This window comes from Felis catus, chromosome B2 (assembly GCF_018350175.1).
Source record: "Felis catus isolate Fca126 chromosome B2, F.catus_Fca126_mat1.0, whole genome shotgun sequence".
In the NCBI taxonomy this organism is placed as follows: Eukaryota; Metazoa; Chordata; class Mammalia; order Carnivora; family Felidae; genus Felis; species Felis catus.
The window spans coordinates 66,002,938-66,025,257 of NC_058372.1; the positions used below are offsets into that span (position 1 = coordinate 66,002,938).

Genomic DNA, 22,320 nt, shown 5'->3' on the forward strand with positions numbered 1-22,320 from the left:
CTCTTTTTGCCCAACCTCCCACCCCACTTACCTCTGGAAATCATCAATTTATTCTCTGTATTTGTAGGTCTGATTCTGCTTTTTATTTGTTTATTCATTTGTTTTGTTTTTTAGATTCCATATAGGAGTGAAATCATAGAGTATCTGTCTTTCTCAGTCTGATTTATTTCACTTAGCACTATACCGTCTAGGTTCATTTATATTGTCATAAATAGCAAGATATCATCCCTTTTATGGATGCATAATATTCCATTATATATATAGCACATACTGTTTATCCATTCATCTTATGGTATTTCAATTTTTAATTTTTTGAGGACATCCATACCGTCTTCCACTGTGGCTGCACCAATTTACATTCCCACCAACAATGCAAAAGGTTTCCTTTCTGTCCACATCCTCACCAACACTTGTTATTTCTTGTCTTTTTGTTATTTTAGTTCTCAGAATAATAATTTTTAAAAATACAAGAGAAATGTTTGTATTTGTTTTCCTATACTGAACTAGCTAGATAAATTCTTAGATTTGCACACCTAGGCAACACAGAAGTGCTGTGTAGACGATTTATTAGACAATCTGCGAATGAGCTCTGTCTGTTAAAATGATGCAATGCAAAGCTCACTTGCTTCTTACCTGCATTTTTTTCATAGAATTACTATAGCTAAGATCAAAGCCATTCTCAGTGAGATCTTCAACAACTGTTCTCTTGTCAGCTTGTCTTACACAACTATTTTGGTCAGTTGTCAAGAAATGAATCAGAATACCATACAACCTATTCTTCTCGTAAAGATAATCTAAACAACCCAATGGACATTACTCGGTATTCTGAACAGAAATGACCAAGAAGCTGTTGGTTATATCCTGTTCTTTACTTCTCTTAACATAATCACCACACCTGCTATGTTTGACTTGTACGCACCCTATTGTTTCTGAAGGTCAAACCAGCCTTCTAGAAAACCAAATGAATAAAGTTTGGGAGGAAAACTCAAAGAATTCTTTAGTTGAAGCTGCAGCCAACTTTACCCTGGTGCCATTAGCTAATTCTATCCCCAGCCCCCACCCTCCTGAGAACTGCTCAGGAGAAGTGATCCAAGAAATGACAGCCTCTGTGTGAGCTTGGGCAACTCATGTCAGCTCTCTGTGCCTCGTTTCCTTGTTGGTGAAGTGAGGATGGTAATAGTATTGACTTTGTAGGGTTGTGGTGAGGATTAACTGAATTGACATTTGCAGAGCACTCAGAACCGTGCTGGGCACATGGAAGCACTACGTAAGAGCTATTTTAACCTCCAAGTGTCTGGGCTCCTTACTGTCTTCCCAGCATGCTGCCTACTCTGCCCATCCTCCACTCAGGCCAGACCGACTCCCATGTATATCATGGGAGAGGAGCACTTCTTTCTCTCTTCTGAGGGGTGCTCCCAACTTCCAAATGTTTGTAGCCTTGCCTGCCTGTGCCTCCTTCCCCAGGAAGCACTTGCTGTTACCCTTTGAAGTTATGTCCTCACCACCTATGCTGAGGAATCACTCAGAGTAACGCCACTCAGGGCTGAAAGGGCATTTTTTCCACGCAACCATGAGGCAATGTTCCAGGTAGATTTCTCCCCCTTCCTCCTCTGGATGAGCTTGCTGCCTTCCCAGGCACCCTCCCAAGAAAAGAACTGTGAAAGGGAGAAGTTATTTCTCCTTTTCCTCCCCTGCCCTCACAGAGGCCTGACTATAAACTCTTTAGTTCCTCCCAAAGGATCCTACGCTCTAAAAAAAAAAAAAAAAAAAAAAAAAAAAAAATGGTAGAGCTTCTACTTTGCACCAGACACCAGGATAGACATTAACAAGAAAAATGGATTCCTGCTTAGAGTTTTGAAGGGCTGACAGAAAAGTACAGAGTCAATTATGGTGGTACATCTGGGGGGCTAGTCACACAGAGGCTGGCTTGTGGGAAGATGGTGCATTGTTGCAACTGTTGAGTTTGCACAGTTACAGTTGGGCCCCTCAGGCAGATTAAGCCCTGGATCTGAAGTCCCAGAGAAAAATCTGGAATGGGAGCAAACTTCATAGTCATCAGCATAGACATAGATGTTTTGCAGAAGTGTCATCCCAAGGAGAGTATGGGAGTAAAGACAGAAGACGGTCACCACAGAAGTTAAGGCTCACAAACCTGTAGGGAGCTGCAAAAGGAAGAAGGCTCAGGTGAAGACTAATGAGGAAGCCAGACTGAGGGAAACTGGTGGGGGCGGGGGGGGGGGGGGGGGTGGCAGAAGATGGGCTAGCAGACAGTGCCTAGGAGCAGGAAGCCCAGGTCCACTGTGTTCAGTGCTGCTAAGAGGTCAAGATGATGAAGTGTGAGAAAGTCATTTGGAAGTGGCAACCAGGAGGTCATCAGTGACTTTGGGAAAAAAACAATAGTGGCAAAAGGGTTGGAAGCCAGACTATAAGCAAAACATTTTTTAGATTTATCTATCAGAATCTTTCATTCTAATAAGAACCTAGATAAAATGTCAAGAATTTCTTTGCAACTAGCAAAGACTCATCAACTCTTCTAAAATTGCTCAGATCTGATCAGCAAAGAGAAGACCCATGATGATTTGTCAGAGTCTCTCAAGTGATTATGCAAATCAGGCCTCTCTGGAACCCTGGGTTGGGTGACAAGGTTTTCCAGTTTTCTTGCCCTTGCATTCTTCCTATTCTGAAAGGCAGCTACAGAACCATTCTCTTGACCATCCCCTAAAATGCATTCTCATCTCTGAATCCTTCTTAAATCTCACTCCATCCTTCAGACAAGAACAGTCCACAAATAGAGAAGAAGAGGCACATGTTTGCCGTTGTGGGTTTTTGTTAAATCTACAAGCTGTTTAATCATCACCAGTTCTTAATTTTGCTGATAGCATCTCTGCTATTTTAGCAGAGGTGATGAGTCTTTGTTTGCAAGTCACTGTTAAGACATTCTTGTCAGCCAAGTCTCTGGCATGTTACAGTAAAGGACGCTGTTAGAAGAACATTTTAGGGATCATTTAGCACATATTTTTAAAATCAGCTAATCTATTATTCTGGAATAATTATTCTGGAATATTCTTTTTGTTTGTTTCTGTTTTGAAGATAATTGCTTGTGGCCACATTTCGCTCTGAGGCTGCATTAAACTAGTGTTTTCACTGAAGACACACTTACTTTGCAGCCTCTAATTTCTAACCTTTTATTTGGTTATAATTTAAACTGAAACTCCCATTCATTGCTATGACTAAAAATATTCAAGAGCAATCAACATGTATGGGTACTTTATTTATTTACTTTTTCACTTCATATTTTAAAGTTTATGCAGAATTTTATACTCCTGGGAAAACAAAATTCCCAAATTTAGTTACTGGATCAGTGCTCACAAAATCCTAAGAGGAGAGTTAACCATTTGCAGACTTGTGTGAATCTAGAAGTTCTTGCTTGAGTTCTACTATTCTTATCCCCTTTAAAAAAAAAAAAAATGTGTAGGAGAGTCCACCAAATCCTGAATTTAAAGCATAATAATAACAAGCATTAGAAAAACAACTCTACATCCAGTGTGGCAGCAGTGTGGCCACAGAACTGGTCCTGTGGCTGATCCCCTAAGTCAGCCACATGGGGTACCTGACTGCCCCTGCAGTGAGGACATCTGATAGACTGTGTAGAAGTGCTGGTCAGTCCATCCAGGAACTCCTGAGGCTCTTTCCCTGGCTAGTAGCCTGATCTAAGATGAAAGAAGGGTAAAGGAGTTTGGGATATATAGTTCTATAACTAATGTTGAAAGGTTTTCAGAGTCTAATGTGTACACAAATGTAAATCTGCATTATTAAATCATGTTTATGTATTAACAAAGAAGGAACATTAATAAATCATCCAAACAGGTAATACATATGCCTTTAATAAGTGACCCAAAATTTCAGGTTGCACAAACCTAGTTATCGTGGCAAACTTGCTCCATGATCAACATCATCCCCTGACCAATCTCTGAAAGGCAAAAGAGGTTGCTGTGGGGGAAGTTTCAGTAATTAGAAGGCCCTGTATCACTTCAAGAATGAGTCCAAGGACTCTTACTTTTAAGGCAGATGGATGCTGTATTTCTTGTGAAGAGTCAGAAGTCACGGGGTAGAATCATCCAAACTGGCAAAGAGGGATATGGAATGCATATCAGTACAGTAAGTCAATCCAACTGGTCAACATCAGGTAAGAAAAGAGGTCAGCAGGAGAAACACACATCTATGCCAAAAATATAAGATCTGGAAACATAAGGGGCCATTTGTGCAACCTGGACAAATTCGGTAATATAGGGTGCCTGGGTGGCTCAGTCGGGTAAGTGTCTGACTTCAGCTCAGGTCATGATCTCACTGTTCGTGGGTTCGAGTCTTCCCTGCATCAGGCTCTGTGCCGACAGCTCAGACCTTGGAGACTGGAGCCTGCTTTGGATTCTGTGTCTCCCTCTCTCTCTGCCCCTTCCTCTCTCTCTCTCTCTCTCTCTCTCTCTCTCTCTCTCTCTCTCTCTCTCTCTCAAAAATAAACATTAAAAAAAATTTTTTTAAGAAAATAAAAATTTGGTAATATAATCCCCAGAGGTGGAGGTACAAAGGGTGAAGGACTGTCATGTCCTGAAATTGCTTCCTATCGCTAATACTAATCTGAGTTAGCACTCCTGCTGGCCTGAACCTCCCACCACCTTGCTCTCACACACAGTCTGCCCTACCAGATGCGAAGTGCTCAAGCAGCAAGATTTATTTTCTTCATCACTGTGTGCCTGGCATCCAGCACAGAGCCTGGCATGTGGTGGGCACTCAATAAATGTCTGATAGGTGAGTGATAGAATCCATGAGTGAATTCTTGAATCCCACGCATCAGACACGCTTGTGGCATCGCTCAGGGAAGCGGCCACACTGAGCTCATGTAAAGAGCTTCTGGCTCTGAACAAATGAGGCTCTTGGATCCTGTCAGAGCTCCCGGCCACGGGGGCTGCTGCCTCCACCAGGACTGGAGAGAGAAGAAACTGGAGACAGATAATCACTGGAGCCTCCTTCACCTCTGCCAGCTTCTTTTCAGCAGAGGCAGTGCTCCTCCGGCACCTAGCACACACCCCAGCACACAGTGGTAGGCGCTCCACGAACACTTACTTAAAGAAAATCAATCAGTCGTCGCCCGGCACTCCCTTTCCCTTCCGAAAAACAAATGGAACTTCTTAACTATTCCTTGTATGAGACTTCAGGCCTCACGCAGGGAGGGGATCAGGAAACATTCAGGTTCTGATTGGAGGCCTGACGCCAAAGCACACTGACCCTCTGCCTTATGGGTATGACAGGTGTAACAAAGAAGACCTAGCAACACCCACCATCACTTCTTTGCGTGGGGGCAGAGAGCAAGGAAATCTTTCTGCCATCTCCCTCTTCCCACCTCCATTTCAGAGGCTCTGAACCTGAGCTGCACGTTAGAATCCCCTGAAGAGTTTTACAAAATCTCTGAACCACACCCTGGATCAATTACAACGGAGGTGGGACCCAGGCATGGGCGTTTTTTACAGCTCGCGGCCGGTTCCGGTGAGCAGCCAAGCTTGGGAAGTACGGCTGTCCTTACAGTCAATCAAACTGCCTCTTAGGTTCACAGTCGGCTGAGCCCTCTCCGCCCTGCCCGCGCCTTGGCTGCCGGCCGGGCCCTTCCATCTGTTCCGTGGCGGCCGCAGTCACTGCCGCTTGTCTTTCTAATCGTTCTTATCTCTGCATATTTATATGCAATGTTGTTACCCTGATTTAGAGGACTGGAACAAGACTTTTGCAAGATTTTATAACTCATGGCAGCACAACAAATGCACCTACATTTCCTTATAAGTGCACATGTGTTTGTGTGTATATATAGATATATTCTACCCAGAGTTTAACTTTGCTTTAGTTATTTCTTCGTGCTAAGAAAATTGTGTGAGCAGACTTCCTTCAGTTTCAACACGAGGTGCCAGTTTATGAAGTTTGTGATGAATCTTTTTCCCCCTCTAGTGGTACTACAGGGCATGTCAGCTTTGTGCAAGAGGTTTCCTCTTCTCAGACTCCTAGCCAGCTTCTCAGTTCCCGACAGCATCAAAGCAAACCAACTTCAAGGGCTTTTGCTCTTTGCTGCTGCATTAGCTCCAGTGGTGCAATTTACCCTCATGAAAAAAAGAAGCCAGTGAGAGTGTAACTTACTCCTCAGTCTTTTTTTTTTTTTTTTTTTTTGGTCCTCCAAAAGACCTTCCAACAAGCCCAGTAAGAACAGGCCATTCACTTAGCAGCTTTGAGAACCTACCTGCCAGGCACATGTGAGTGAAAAGAGCTGTATCATATGAAAGGATCTTTGTTGTTGTTGTTATTCTGTGTCAAAATATAAAATCTTAATATTAAGACAATAGTACAACATTGTGATTAACAGCTCAGCACTGGAACCAAACTCATTCAAATCCCAATTCCACATTTACTAGCTATCTAACTTCAGGCACGTTATTAACCTCTCTATGCCTCAGTTTCCTTATCTACAAGTGGAGATGACAATAATACCCTTCTCATAGGGTTATAATTTAAACTACTGCTTGGCATTATTATCTTAATTGTGAAATGTTTCTTAACAGTCCTAATTTTACTCTAGAATGACCTGATTAAACATTCCTTTCTACCAAGCAATACATAGAACATTTTAAACTTCTTTATATGCATGTCGGGTACCACCAAGGTCTTCTGCATCTTTTCCCCAGGCCAGTGCACGGGCTTTTGTTTATTCTTGGCCTGAAGCCATTTCCTCATTGCTCCTGCTCCCCGCATCTCTCTTATCTAGAGCATGGGGCAGCAAACTACAGTGGGGAGCCAAAATCCAACCCAATGTTTGTTTTTTGTAAATAAAGTTTTATTAGAACACATCTACACTTAACTTGTTTATGTATTGTCTGTAGTTGCTCTTATGCCACAATGCAAGATGAATGGTTTCAATAGAAACCATACAACCCATAAAGCATAAAATACTTACTATCTGGCCCTTTATAGAAAAAAATTTCTGCCCCTTGTCTACACTTTGAGTAATTCTGGATTTGTGCTCCCTGAAATATGTCTGAAGAACTCCAATTTAATTCTAAGGTATTCTTTCAAGAAGACCTCTACAAGAGCCTGCCTTGCCACAAAACAATGTAAACAACTTTGAGTAACTAGAGTAGCTGATCCCCCTTCACTTCTTCAGCAGGCTTTTGTTGAACCTCTAATACTTGCCAGGGATTGTGCAAGACATTAGGGTAAAAACCATAGCCCTAACATTGATAAAGTCCAGTGGGTGAGATACAGTGCCTCAGATTTAGCTCCAGGACAGTGCATTTGAGGGCACAAAACAAGACCATCTTTCCCTATAGAGGTGATCAAGAAAGACTTCCTAGAGAAGTCAATGCTTGGGCTGAGTCCAGAACAGTTAGCATTTTAGGTAGAGTACGAAGACAGAATCCTGAGAAATGAGCACTTTGGTGACAAAAACTCCAGGAGGACTGGAGTGCAGCCTTCTTAAAGAGGAATGAATAGAGATGATCATGTGGAGAGAGAAGGTGTGAGGTCCCCATCCATTACCCTCTTCTCTCTTGGGTGGCCCACCCAGTCTCCTTGGTAGAGCTTCTAGACAAACAAACCTCTCATGATCATTAATCCAAATGTTTTATTATCAAGGGGAGAGGAAATAACCCTTCATTCCAGAACGTTATACAGTCTGGGGAAGGAGGCAAATGTATAAGCAAATAACTACAGTGCAGTGTGCTAAGTACTAAAATAGAGGTTGATATGCAAGTGACTAACTACTTTGGAAGAATCACAGAAATTTCCATAAGAGAATTGACTTTAGAGCTGAGTCTTAAAGATATCATATGGGGCGCCTGGGTGGCTCAGTCAGTTAAGCATCTGACTTCAGCTCAGGTCATGAGCTCATGTTTCATGAGTTCAAGCCCCACATCAGACTCAGTGCTGTCAGCATGGAGCCCACTTCAGATCCTCTGTCCCCTCTCTCTCTGCCTCTCTCTTACTCATGCTGTCTCAAAAATAAATAAATATTTTTTAAATTTTTTTGAAGATATCATAGGATTTCAGGAAGAGGAAATAGCATATACAAACAATTGAAGTATATAATTGATTGAATGGTGTTTTGTGGCCCTGCAAGTTTTTGTTGTTGTTGCTGGAACCTCAAGTTCCAAAGGCAGAGTGGAAGGGGATGGGGTGAGAGAAGTCGAGAAAGGCCAGTCCATAAACAGCATTATTATGATATACTAAGGAATTTGATGTTTACTTGACAGGCCATGAAAACCAATGAAGGATCTTAGGAAGGGGGAAAGATGTTCTTACTTTCACTTTGAAAGATTTATTCTTTCAAGGTTACAGTATTGCAAATCAAAAGGAGGAGACAGCTTTGGGAGCTATTAGTACATACTTGGTCTGTCCTTAACAAAGGCAAAATGAATGTCATCATCCTTCATATAAATTACTGGTTTCCAAAATATGTATGTTATTAAACATTTCCTCCACATTTATAAAACATATTGCCCGATTTTGAATTTTCATATCTCACCTTAGACCTCTTCAATGTTTTCATTTTCAACCTACAACAAAAACGGTTAAGAAAATCTATTTGTTGTCCAGGGGTGCACAGCTGGCTCAATCAGTGGAGCATGTGACTCTTGATCTCAGGGTTGTGGGTTTGAGCCCCATGTTGGGTGTATAGATTACTTAAAAAATAAAATAAAATAGGGGCACCTGTGTGACTTGGTTGAGCATCTGACTCTTGATTTAGGCTCAGGTCATGGTCCCAGGCTCATGGGATCAAGCCCCAGATGGAGCCCCACATGGAGCCCCATGTCAAGCTCCATGCTGAATGTAGAGCCTGCTTGTGATTCTCTCTCTCTCTCCCCTTCTGGCCCTCTCCCTTGCACATGTGGTCTCTCTCTCTCTCTCTAAAATAAAAATTAATTAATTAATTAATTAATTAAAATTATTAAAAGAAAATCTATTTGTTTCTATAATAGAAAACCTAATCCTTAATAGGTACAATGGTTTTGTCACACTCACTGATGCCCTAGTAAATGCTTAGCAGTCCTAGATGGGAGACTGATTGTCTTCTGTAGTGTTTCAGTAGGGCCACATGATGCTTATGCAAAGCTGAGTCAATGTTAAAGTTCTTAATAGGCTACACATTGTATCATTCCTTGGGGGAATTGCTTTCCCTCCAATGCTTTACTTACAGATTTGCCTAGTTTCATGTTTAGGAATTAAAAATTGGATTAATAATATTATTTCAATTATTTGAAAAGGAGGGATATATGCAGGGATGGACTGGAGCCAGCCTGTACTGACTTTCAGGAGCTGATTGTTACATTTTTAGGAATTTTGCTGGTTGTTAAATACAGTCATTATGAAAAAGTAAATTGTATAAACTCACAGTAAAATAAATTATATTAAAAACAAAAGCAATACATATTCAACACTCACTACTTCCTAATCATTTTACGACATATTACTCTCTCTGTTCTTGAGTTATACACATCTATTGTGTCTCTGTGGTGTAAATACGATTAATGATATAATATTGTACATCTCTTCCCAATTTCTTATTCAAATGATGTCACATTGATAGCTCGAAATGAAGTATGGTAGGAGTATTTATACCACGGAAATGGGCAAATAGTACAAATCCAAATTATAAATATTGATCAAAATTATTAACAATGAATTTTCTTCTAATCTGGCTAGCTTATAAATGGTAAATTATGTAAATAAAATGATCTATGATCTGCTTAAAATATGACTAAGGGCTAGAGTGTAACACTGTCTGTTGAATGCTTTCAAATTGTTCTTCTGTTAAAATATTTGTGAAAGGTAAAGAGAAAAGCAACATTCAACTCTGAGACAAATTACCATAGAGAATTCACACAACTCCCTACAAAAAACAAGGGCAGGCCCCCATTAGGACAAAACAGATCATTCAGTTTGGAGGCATGTGGGTCCACCGCTGGGCAGCCATGCCACAGGCCACAAATGCCTGAGCTACAGTCAGTGGGAACACGCTAACTCATGCCAAAGCTTGTCCCTCTGCGTGTAAGGTGGTTTCTACCACTATAGCCAAGAAAAATTGCCAAAGATCCCAGCCAACCTTTTCAACATCTCCAGAATTTATGCCATGGGAAACCAGGAGGTGATATGAAGGTGAGAACAGACAGATCTGGGTGGGATCCTGGCTTTGCCTCATACTGGTTGCTTGTGTAGGGACCAGTCTTTGAATCTCAGTTTCCCTAAATACGAAAGGGAAATAAGAATATCTTTTCTTTTTATTTTTTTTAATGTTTATTTATTTCTGAGAGACAAAGAGAGAGCAGGAGAGGGGCAGAGAGAGAGAGAGAGAGAGAGAGAGAGAGAGAATCCCAAGCAGGCTCAATGCTGTCAGCAAAGAACCTGATGCAAGGCTGGAACCCACGAAGCTGTGAGATCATGACCTGAGCCAAAGTCAAGAGTCAGAGGCTTAACCAACTGAGCCACCCAGGCACCCAGGGAAATTAAATAAAAATATCTTTTTTTTAATTTTATTTTTTAAAATTTACATCCAAATTAGTTAGCATATAGTACAACAATGATTTCAGGAGTAGATTACTTACTGCCCCTTACCCATTTAGCCCATCCCCCCTCCCACAACCCCTCCAGTAACCCTGTTTGTTCTACATATTTATGAGTCTCTTCTGTTTTGTCCGCCTCCCTGTTTTTATATTATTTTTGTTTCCCTTCCCTTATGTTCATCTGTTTTGTCTCTTAAAGTCCTCATATGAGTGAAGTCATATGATATTTGTCTTTCTCATACTGACTAATTTCACTTAGCATGATACCCTCCAGTTCCATCCACATAGCTGCAAATGGCAAGATTTCATTCTTTTTGATTGCTGAGTAATACTCCATTTTATATATATACCACATCTTCTTTATCCATTCATCCATCAATGGACATTTGGGCTCTGTCCATACTTTGGCTATTGTTGATGGTGCTGCTATAAACACTGGGGTGCCTGTGTCCCTTCAAAACAGCACACCTGTATCCCTTGGATAAATACCTAGTAATGCAATTGCTGGGTTGTAGGGTAGTTCTATTTTTAGTTTTCTGAGGAACCTCCATACTGTTTTCCAGAGTGGCTGCACCAGCTTGCATTCCCAGGGAAATAAAAATATCTTAAGTGGTCTTGAAGACAAGACATCTAAAGTACTTCACATAACAAGTGGTAGTGTTATTGAAAACACAAACAACAACACCTAAAAACCACCTAGGTTGTGTAAGAATGATTTTTCCCTTCTTCCCACCCACCCAAGTGCCATTAGCTACTCTGACATTAAGTAAAGAAGTGTCTGGGCTTTGGCTTAGCTTTTCTTTCAGTTTTATCCTTAATATTAGCCAGATTCACAGATATTTTCTTTTTCTCTTTCTTTCCTTTCTTCTCTTATTCAACAAATATTTCTTTCTACTGTGTATCAGGAACTGTGCAAAGCTCTGAGAACACAATGTTGAAGAAAAATGGTAGTAGTAACAGTCATAGTAGAAGTACTGGTAGTAACAATAGCTAACACTTATTGACCACTGACCATTGTGTAAAAGAGACCCAGCCCTGCTTTCATGTAGCTGACAATTAACTGTGGGGAAACAGGTATTTAAAAAATAATTACGGCCAAAAATTTCAGAGAGTACATATTTCACTATTTTTTCTCCATTTTTTAATATAGGAGACTGAACCCCAACCAAATTTGGTTAAAAAAAAAAAAAAGAACTAAAGCTAAATACTAAGAGGTTAAATTAAAAAAGATTTCCTTGGGCCACCTGGGTGGCCCAGCCGGTTAAGCATCCATCTTCGGCTCAGGTCATGATCTCACAGCTTGTGAGTTCGAGCCACACCTCAGGCCCTGTGCTGACAGCTCAGAGCCTGGAGCCTGCTTGGGATTCTGTGTCCCCCTCTCTCTCTGCCCCTCCCCCACTCACGCTCTGTCTCTCTCTCCCTCAAAAATAAACATTTAAAAAAATAAACAAAATTAAAAAAATGAAAACAAAAAATATTTCCTTTACTTTCCTGTGAATAACTTTGCTTACATATTTTTGCAAATAAAAACAGACCGAAAAACCCTGAATAAAAAAGAGCTTGTTGGAGAAAATGTGGTAGAGAGAGGGAGAAAGAATATTATGGATAAATGATTCCAGAATAATTAGTGTGCAATTAATTTGAAGTTAATAATACAATTACAAGAAAGAGTTTGGGGCTTTTTAACCAGTAAAACAATTTGGATTCCTTGCAATCAGCTATCAGGATAGGGAATGAGTATTTTCTGTTTAAATCCTACATTTATTCCCAATCTTCCCACTTTCCACCGGGGGACAACAAATTTTGGTTTGCAGAGCCTAATTGACTAATTCCCAGCCTGGGATCCATGAGTGTGATAACGGGAGTCTATGAGCCATTTAATGGTTGAAAAAACACTGGCAGGCTTAACATTTACCTGCAATAAGGCTGCACAGACTCATTAAAATGTTATGCTTCTTTGATTTCTTTGGGAATAATATCAAGTTATTGCAGTAACTGGTTATCTTAGGCAACTTGGCTATTATGGCATCATGGGATTTATTGATGAAACATTGTTTTAAAACAAAGGTCCATGTTGGGGGAAGCACTGTAATAAAAGAGATCTCTGGTTCTGAAATCTTAGATCTCCAAGCTCAGTGGATGTGTGTTATGTCTGAAACAAAAGGAACGTGGCTGCCTAATGGAGCAGCATTCTGCAAAAGTAACTTATGAAACAGAATTTTCAAAAATGTCTATACAAAGGTACATTTCTCTAGAGAGAATAAGAGAGTTTTGCAGACGCATCTGCATCTGAAATTGCATATAGGTACACAAAAGACCATTTTAACAACTTTTATATTTTTTAAGGAATGCAGTGTGTTATTTCTTAGACTTCCGAGGGTCACATAGGAAAGGCAGGATTGCATTTTAACTTTGATTTTAATTTGAGGTTTCAGTGAACACTAAAAAGGTATAACACTTAGTATTACGTCTCTTTTTGTGTGTTTTTCTACTCTCAATGTGTGCATCCCATGAGATATTCTTAAATTGCCTACTATAATCTTGGACTTTTATGTTGCATTTCTGGAGGAGCCTAAAATAATTTGATGCATGACTTTTTTTTCCCCAGAGTTTCTCATGTTTACTAGCAAGCTATTTGGGTAACTTCTTTTAGCAAAGTTATGGAGATTAATATGGAATATGTTGCTTTTACAGGATTATGAAATTTCATGTTGCAAAACGGAAGTTTAAGGAAACATTACGCCCATATGATGTAAAAGATGTCATTGAACAATATTCTGCTGGTCATCTAGACATGTTGTGTAGAATTAAAAGTCTCCAAACACGGTAAGCAATAGAAATGAGATTTGTTGTGAAGGAATAGGGATAAAAACTATCTGAGAAGAACTTTTTGTAGAGAAAACTCTTGAATCTCATATTTCTAATTCATTTTCATGGATAACTGCACTTTTTCTTTTAACATAGATTTTTATTGAAGGCTGTAAATCAGGCATTAAAAGCCTCCAACGACAGTATACAGTATCTCAGTTTCCTCATCTGTACAAATGGGACTCATGTTAGTGCTTGCTTCATAGGGTTGTCATGAGGATTGAATGAATTAATACACATTAACTAAATGCTCAATAAATGTTAATGGCTGTTGCTGATGTCATTTGAATAATTGCCGCTATTGTTGTTTTGTTGTTCTCTAAATCCTAACCATCCTTCAAGAATAAGTAGTCTTTCTCCTTCATTAAACTTGACCCGACTATCTGGCCCACAAAACCAGACCTTTCCCTTCTCTGACCTCCTACAGCATTTAGAACTACTACAGAGCATAGAAACACTCATAATCTCGGTATACTGTGCCAGAGAATTGGGACTGAAAAACAAGGGGTTGGTTCCCATGTTGTTTCCTGGAGGCAAGTTTATTCCTCTTGTTCATGACTAAGACTGGGCCTTTCTCTTCTTTAGTGTCCTGTACAGTGCTAGGTACACACTATCTCTCCGGTGAGCATCTTAGTGAGTGATTAAAAGAAATGAGTTCAATATGTTCCTCCAACCACATTTGATTGTGTTATCTTGAAGCCAGAATGTTCAGTCAACTCAGTTTTTTAAGAGTCTTGCTTCACTCTCAGGCACAAATTACTGGTGTTTGTGTTTGAAGAGTTCTTAAAACACAAGGAGAGAGTCTTAAACATTTGTTTTTATCCCACAGCATACTTAGCCCAGTGGGATATAATGCGCCCTTACTAAAACGCCTGTTCATCAATTATAGAAATCATAATCTGTTCATTCATTCATTCACTCATTCATTCATCCAGCAGACAATTATTGAGTCCTGAATGTGTGCCAGGCACTATGGACATTCAGAGATTAATAAAATAATGACTTAGTCCTTGCAGAGCTTGCAGTATAATAGATTAGATATGACAGAAGGTAGGCACTGCCTGTATTTCTAGGCAGACAAAGCAAACGGGAATGTTGAGTCAGTACTCCTGATAATTCAGTTCTAACACACACACAAAAGAAGACAGTAATCCCCATTTCAGTTGATCAAGTCTCCTTGGAAATTGTTTTAATTCATTCTGTAGTCATGTTACAATCTCTGCCTGTGTGGCCATGGTCTTCCAAGTCCTTTAATAGTACTATCTGTGGCTCCAAGCATTTTTATAAAGTTGAAATGCTACAGAATTTGTAGAACTAATCTTTACATTTCCAGCTCATGCAGTGTATATTCCCCAACAAGAATTCCAAAAGATGGAGGTGATCACTTTCTTATCTGCCTATCTCTCACATATCAGATGTACTGAATAATCTGTTCTATTAACATGAAATAATCATAACTATGATTTTGTCATTTTTCAGCAAATTCAGGAAATGCCTGGTCAGAGATGGAAACAGACAAGTTATCTTGTAGTTTAGGACAATTTTGCCTCCAGAAGATAGCCCATAAGTGACTTCATCACCGACCGGAGTAATGAAAAAATTAATCTCATGTGTAATTCTCACGTTAAGAAAATAAGCACATCAACTGGAACAAGATCATTTTTATTTCATCTTACATAAATTAAAGATAATCGTCTTTAATTTTTCTTTTCAAAACACTTCATTCTGGCCTAGGGCAATCTCCACCTTCAGCATTTATAATCAGATCTCCTCTTTCCTTGATAGTGTCGACCAAATTCTTGGAAAAGGGCAAATCACATCAGATAAAAAGAGCCGAGAGAAAATAACAGCAGAACATGAGACCACTGATGATCTCAGTATGCTCGGCCGTGTGGTCAAGGTTGAAAAACAGGTACGGTTCAACTACACTGGTTAACTTTTTTTTTTTTTTAATTTCTTTTTAACGTTTATTTATTTTTGAGACAGAGAGAGACAGAGCATGAACGGGGGAGGGGCAGAGAGAGAGGGAGACACAGAATCGGAAACAGGCTCCAGGCTCCGAGCCATCAGCCCAGAGCCTGACGCGGGGCTCGAACTCACGGACCGCGAGATCGTGACCTGGCCGAAGTCGGACGCTTAACCGACTGCGCCACCCAGGCGCCCCTAAGTCAGAATATTTTTAATCAAAATGTTGGCAATTAGATGTATTTTAGTGATTAATGTATTTTAAAGACATAAAACCAAGAAAGAGTGAATGAAATTACATTTTTTGTGCATAGACAGTGTTCTCTAAAACACTTGGATTTCCACATAAGGAATAAAAAATTTCATCTCATCAATTAATACTTGAGGCACCTATAGATTTTCAACAGTAAAATAACAAAGATCTATTTTTCATTTGTGTTTTGGTGGTTATCTGTTTCACTCTTTAAAAAACAGAACAAAACCTCATTGTAACTATCACGGTACATTGAAAGTTGCTAACCCTGAAGCTGTATCTTCTCATACAAAGATAATCGTCCAAACCAAGAAACAGACTCTTAACTAACTATAGAGAACAAACTGATGGTTATTTATGGTGGCCCGCAGGGGGTTGGGGGAGGGGGAGGGGCGAAATAGATGATGGGGATTAAAGAGTACACTTATGATGAGCACTGAGTAATGTATGGAATTGCAGAATCACTACATTGTTCACTTAAAACTAATATAACACTGTATCTTAACTATACTGGAATGAAAATTAAAAACTTTAAAAAAAGACAACTGTCCAGAAATCAAACTGCTCCCCAGTCTAATCAAAAATATTTCAAGTATTAATTCTGAAGCATTTTATCCCTTTATTTTTATTTATTTATGTATTTTAATTTACATCCAAGTTAGTTAGCATATAGTGCAACAATGACTTGAGGGGTAGATTCCTTAATGCCCCTTACCCATTTAGCCCATCCCCCTCCCACAACCCCTCCAGCAACCCTCTGTTTGTTCTCTATATTTAAGAGTCTCTTATGCTTTGCCCCCTGGTACCTTTATTTTTAAATTTGGAATCACCTACATTGATATTTAAGGTCTCGCTTTCATTATAGAAGTTCCTGACCAGACTGCAGTAGAGTCCCAGAATGATTTCTTGGAGGAGGCTTAGCCAAAGGCAGCTTGATTGGGCTGGGAGTCTTGAAGTTGCTTTCTACAGTGCTTATATGTTTTTTGAGAACATCAGTTGTCCATTTTAAAGAGTTAAGGGGGTGGGTCTTGGTAGAGATTATGTAGAAGCCAAATCATACCTCTCCTCTGAAATCATCCCTTGCTCCCACCACTGCTGACGTACATTATACTCAATATTTAACTGTATTGAAACACCCTGACTGCACTTTTTAATTCTAGAAATGAAGCCCATTCTTATGACAGGTTATACTCATATGTAACCATTTTCCCCATTTTTAGGTGCAGTCCATCGAGTCCAAGCTGGACTGCCTACTAGATATATATCAACAGGTCCTCCGGAAAGGCTCTGCCTCTGCCCTCACTTTGGCCTCATTCCAGATCCCACCTTTTGAATGTGAACAGACATCTGACTATCAAAGCCCTGTGGATAGCAAAGACCTGTCCAGTTCCGCACAGAACAGTGGCTGCTTATCCAGATCAGCTAGTGCCAACATCTCTCGAGGCCTGCAGTTCATTCTGACGCCAAATGAGTTCAGCGCTCAGACTTTCTATGCGCTTAGCCCTACTATGCACAGTCAAGCAACACAGGTGCCAATGAGTCAAAGTGATGGCTCTGCAGTGGCAGCCGCCAACAACATTGCAAACCAAATAAATGTGGCACCCAAGCCAGCAGCCCCAACAACTTTACAGATCCCGCCTCCTCTCCCAGCCATCAAGCATCTACCCAGGCCAGAAACCCTGCACCCAAACCCCGCAGGCTTACAGGAAAGCATTTCTGATGTCACCACCTGCCTTGTTGCCTCCAAGGAAAATGTTCAGGTTGCACAGTCAAATCTGACCAAGGACCGTTCTCTAAGGAAAAGCTTTGATATGGGAGGAGAAACTCTGTTATCTGTCCACCCCGTGGTGCCCAAGGACTTGGGCAAATCCCTGTCAGTGCAAAACCTGATCAGGTCAACGGAGGAACTGAATATACAGCTTTCTGGAAGTGAGTCAAGTGGCTCCAGAGGCAGCCAGGATTTTTACCCCAAATGGAGGGAATCCAAATTGTTTATAACTGATGAAGAGGTGGGTCCTGAAGAGACTGAGACAGACACGTTCGACGCTGTGCCGCAGCCTGCCAGGGAAACTGCTTTTGCGTCAGACTCTCTAAGGACTGGAAGGTCACGATCATCTCAGAGCATTTGTAAGGCAGGAGAAAGTACAGAAGCCCTCAGCTTGCCTCATGTCAAACTGAAATAAGTTCTTCATTTTCCTTCTAGCATAGCAGTTCCTTTAGCCAGACATATCATTGCATGAACTATTTCGAAAGCCCTTCTAAAAAGTTGAAATTGCAAGAATCAGGAAGAACACGAAAGAAAGTTTATAAGCCCGTTATCTTTTAATTGCATGAAAATGCATGTTAGGGATGGCTGAAATTCCAAGGTACATCAACATTAACCCACTCATTTAGTAATGTACCTTGAGTTAAAAATCCTGAGAAACCAAACACTGCTAATGCTTTGGGGTGTGTGACAATGTCAAGATTAGGTCATTTAGAAGATTTGACTCTGTGTTTTGAAATTATGGGAGTAAACAACTTCAAATTTCAGGCGTTTCTGCTTTGTGATTAAATACAAAATACATTTTCAAAATTAGGCCATAATGTATATGTAAACACAATGGCTACCATCAACCGCTGCTAACAAGGTATCAAGGAAAGCAGAACTTGGGAATAATAATAGAAACGGCTGCTTATTTCAAGATATATTTACCAACCCATTCCTATCCGGTCATTTTATTATTAATGTAATTTGAATGTCAATCTGTGTGCTTTTGGTGATTTAACGCTGTGGCAAGCAATTTTGCACATCATTTTCATGTTGTTCTTTAGGACGAGAATGTTCTTCAGTTAGAAAGTGTGCAAATAATGAAATTCAGGGCCAGTGGGGCAAATAGACTATTTGATACATGTGAGTTCATGGGAAGGTATTCCTCGATGGCTAAATCGCCTTTATAAGTGGTCGACTTCTACACAAGCGAATACAATACGAATGAGTAGAAGGACCAGTGCGGCTGGGCTGATCTCTCTGCAATGGCGCCACCCCCGGCTTGCTGTAGTGTCAGAAACCATTCCCGCCGAATTGACAGGCAGGATCCTGGGGAATTAGACATTGGAGTGAGACTGAAACGGGAAAGGCTTGAAAAGAATCCAGACACAACACCAGGAAGTGGGTGAAGTTAATGAAAATAGCCTCACCCTCAGAGGGTAAAGAGAGGGAGAAAAACAAACCAAAATAGAAGAACTTGATCTTTTTAGAAAATGAATATTACTAGGGAATCTCAACTACCTAAACATCCCTTCGTCTTATATATAAACAGAGAATTTTGCAAGGTATTTATTTTTTAATACGCCCTGAATGTTTTTTGCTATTATGTAATACATTTTGCTTATGGAAGGCTATAACTAAACTTCCTTTACTTTTTATACTGTAGCAAACATTTTCTATTCTCCCCCAAGAATGTTGCCCCAAATCTATAATTATTGGTTCCGTTTCTGGTATATACATTTACAGTTAGAAGCCAGGTACTCCTGGCTGGGTCTGCAAATCAAAACACTTAATCATATAGCCGCAGCAGCAAGGACCCAAGGGAAACAAAGTGAAAGATGCATTTACCAGAAAAGCAAGCCACACTGACTGCTTGTTGGAAACCTCTCTAGCTGTCTCAGAACTTCAGCCAAGGTAATGGCATTAAAAAAAGCAAGGAGAAGCCAGAGAGCACTTCAGTTCAGTTAAACTCCAGCCACAGAAGGACTTATGAAAGGAAGAGTTTTTTTCCTTGGCAGATAATGCTCCTCCAAAAAACTTTCATCAGCCAGGAAGACAAAGCAGGGATAGCAACTGGCTGTCCAAAGGCAGGAGGAGGCCCTGAAATCCACCAGTCCTTCCCAACTGTCTCCCCCAACTGGCTTTCTCCACCCCTGACTCTCCTACTCTTCCTCTCCAATAACTTATCAATTCCCTGCCACTCTTTTGCTCCTGAACTTCACCAGGCCTTACCCAGTCTCCATCCCCAAGTAAACGACTTCTCTGCTCTTCCTCAAATAGGCTTCTCAACCTTTTAAAACCCTTGCCCCTTTTGATAAGCACTGAAATTTTAAAAGCTTTTTCTTCTCAACCCACCTGGATTCTAGCATCCTCCCCTGGAGTGTATCATTCAGAATCTTCTTGGCTGCTGGAGACATACAGAAGTTAGGGTCTCAATTCTACACTCCAGTTAAAAAAGATTTTATCAAGATTTTAAAGCAATTATTTTCATTTTTGAAGCACAGAATTTTAGTAAATTATTAAATGAAGTTTTTCACCTACTATGTCTCTCCTCAACCTGAAGTTGCGACACACTCTCCCAAAGAGGTTGGACACACGCGCGCGCATGCACACACACACACACACACACACACACACCATTCCTCTGACCTAAAGCCAGACACCTGCCATGCACACTGCAGGCTCTCTCCAAATATCAGTCGAGGAAGAGGAGGGAGGCAGCAACTTTCAGGTAGCACTGATTCCTGGACATACTCTGTCCTGGGTCGAACCCCACTGGCAGCAGGAATTCTGAATGTATTGGGGACCCCTCCTTAGGCCTCTTTAGGCTTCACACACAGTATTCATCCAGCATTGCTGAAGACTGAAGATTCAGAAACAAACCCTAAATGCATCACTGAGGTCTTAATCGTAGCAAAATGTGATAAACCATGATGTGAAAAACTTTTATACATTGAAGCCATGACCATTTTGTGTCTATCTTACTCTAGCACAAAAACTGTTGGATGTTAAAAGATAGTCGTGCTATATGCAAACTGTAGGGTTTTGTCTGTTGTGCTACTCTCGACGGAGTTGAGAGGGGTCTCCCATTTACACTTAGCAAAGTCCCATTGGTCCATGCCAAATGGTGTCTTGAAGCACAATTTAGCTGAGCACTGAGCAGTCACATGCTCAGAAGTTTGTCTGCCTTCTTCAATATGTAGGGTTGATGAAGCTAACACGCACTAGCAAACATCCCTTCTATGAGGTTGACTAAAAATATTGCTGTGTCTGGTCTAAATGTTTGCATTTTGTTCAACTAAATTAATATCTGTAGGTTGCAAGTTTTGTTTTAAGTAAGACACTTTATTGAGTTTTTAAGTCTTTATCTCCTGTTCAAAGGTGCCTTTCTCACCTCCCATTGACTCAGTGATTCTGAAAGTTCATAATTTGCAGGTAAAACAAGTCTAATAGGAGGAAATCAGGCACAAAGTGACTAATTCTCATGCCCATTTGCAAAGCAAAACTACAAGAAAGGATGAAATCTGAGCAACTAAATTAACGGATCACTTCATTCAACCAGACTGAGAAAATGTCATAAACATTAATGTATCTCCCCAGAAGCTGATATTTTTTGCCTTAAATGACATGGTTGTGTTTTTGTAAGAGAAACTTAATATAATTATGTGCATTTTAAGTGAGCAGTTCTAAAAGTCAAGTATGACAATACAGTCGTCTGTTCCTGAAAACAAAGAAATCAGGAACATCATACCCATCTCAAGCTATCATTGAAATGTAATTTCCTTTGCTCTCTTTTACTGGGATCATTTGTTTTAAAGTAAAACATTAAAAATATGTCTATAAACAGTTAGCGTGACTGTTTTTATCTGGAACTAACCGGTTGGTTCTGAACTCACTGGGCCCAGTGAGCCAAATGGGGTGTGTACAGATTTTGGACTGAAATATAAAAGTTCCCATTCTGCAATGTGAGTGAAGAAACCATTAGTAATTTGGGGAGGGGGAGATTTGCAAATGTTTTTGAGGGTGTATCATAAGAAAATGAGGGGCGCCTGGGTGGCTCAGTCGATTGAGCATCTGACTCTTAGCTCAGTTCAGGTCTTGATCCTGAGATCATGAGTTCAAGCCCTATGTTGGGCTTGGCACTGGGTGTGAAGCCTACTTAAAAAATAAAAATAAAAAATAAGAAAAATTAATTTGATATTGATCAAAATTCAGGTAAGCAGTGCTTGTGTATTAACTAGACACATGTCACATGTGCTTTGTATTAACTCTAATAAAAGGGTTTGCTAAACAAGTGACAGGAAATCACTGGGAGACCAGGCAGGTGCCCAAAGCTGCAGCCCCTGGCTACCCAGAATTACCATTTTTAGCATCTAGCCAGCAACACCATACCAAAGAAGGACTTGAAAGTGGGGGATGGGCATTGAGGAGGGCACTTGTTGGGATGAACATTGGGTGTTGTATGGAAGCCAATTTGACAATAAACTATATTAAATAAATAAATAAATAAATAAATAAAATAGCCCATTCCTTCTATTCTCGTAGGAATTTCGCACTAAGTATCCATAATTAATTCCAGCGGAATTATTTTAAAGGAAGCTCTGAAGGTTAGGACTCTGGACTACAAGGTAACAAAGCCCTAACAGCAGCATTTGAGACAGGAGGAAGAAGGAAGAAGGAGTGTTATCCCGGAGAGCAAAGTGAGGGGACTTCCCACCACGGCTCTAATGAGACCAAACACGTCTATGCCTATTCTACTACCTTCTAGAGATGAGTGAATAAAACTGTGTACGGAACATGCCTGCTTGACCAACTTAAAAGTGTAAATCACTTCCAAACACGTTTGAACTTGTTTAGCACCACCTTTCACCCCCACCATTTAAAAGCAAAATTAT

General features: G+C 40.3%; 1 protein-coding gene across 4 annotated transcripts in view; it reads left to right on the forward strand.

Annotated features, from left to right (window-relative positions):
- KCNQ5 (potassium voltage-gated channel subfamily Q member 5) overlaps positions 1-21,275 on the forward strand; it is a 523,224-nt gene extending 501,949 nt beyond the window's left edge. For all 4 annotated transcript variants that reach the window (XM_011282435.3, XM_023254134.2, XM_023254135.2 and 1 more), the window contains 3 exons: positions 13,284-13,415; positions 15,243-15,369; positions 16,896-21,275. In XM_011282435.3, the coding sequence (XP_011280737.3) occupies positions 13,284-13,415; positions 15,243-15,369; positions 16,896-17,858 (1,222 nt within the window). In that variant the 3' untranslated portion in view covers positions 17,859-21,275. The remainder of the gene's footprint in view (positions 1-13,283; positions 13,416-15,242; positions 15,370-16,895) is intronic.
- Positions 21,276-22,320: the final 1,045 nt, after the last annotated feature.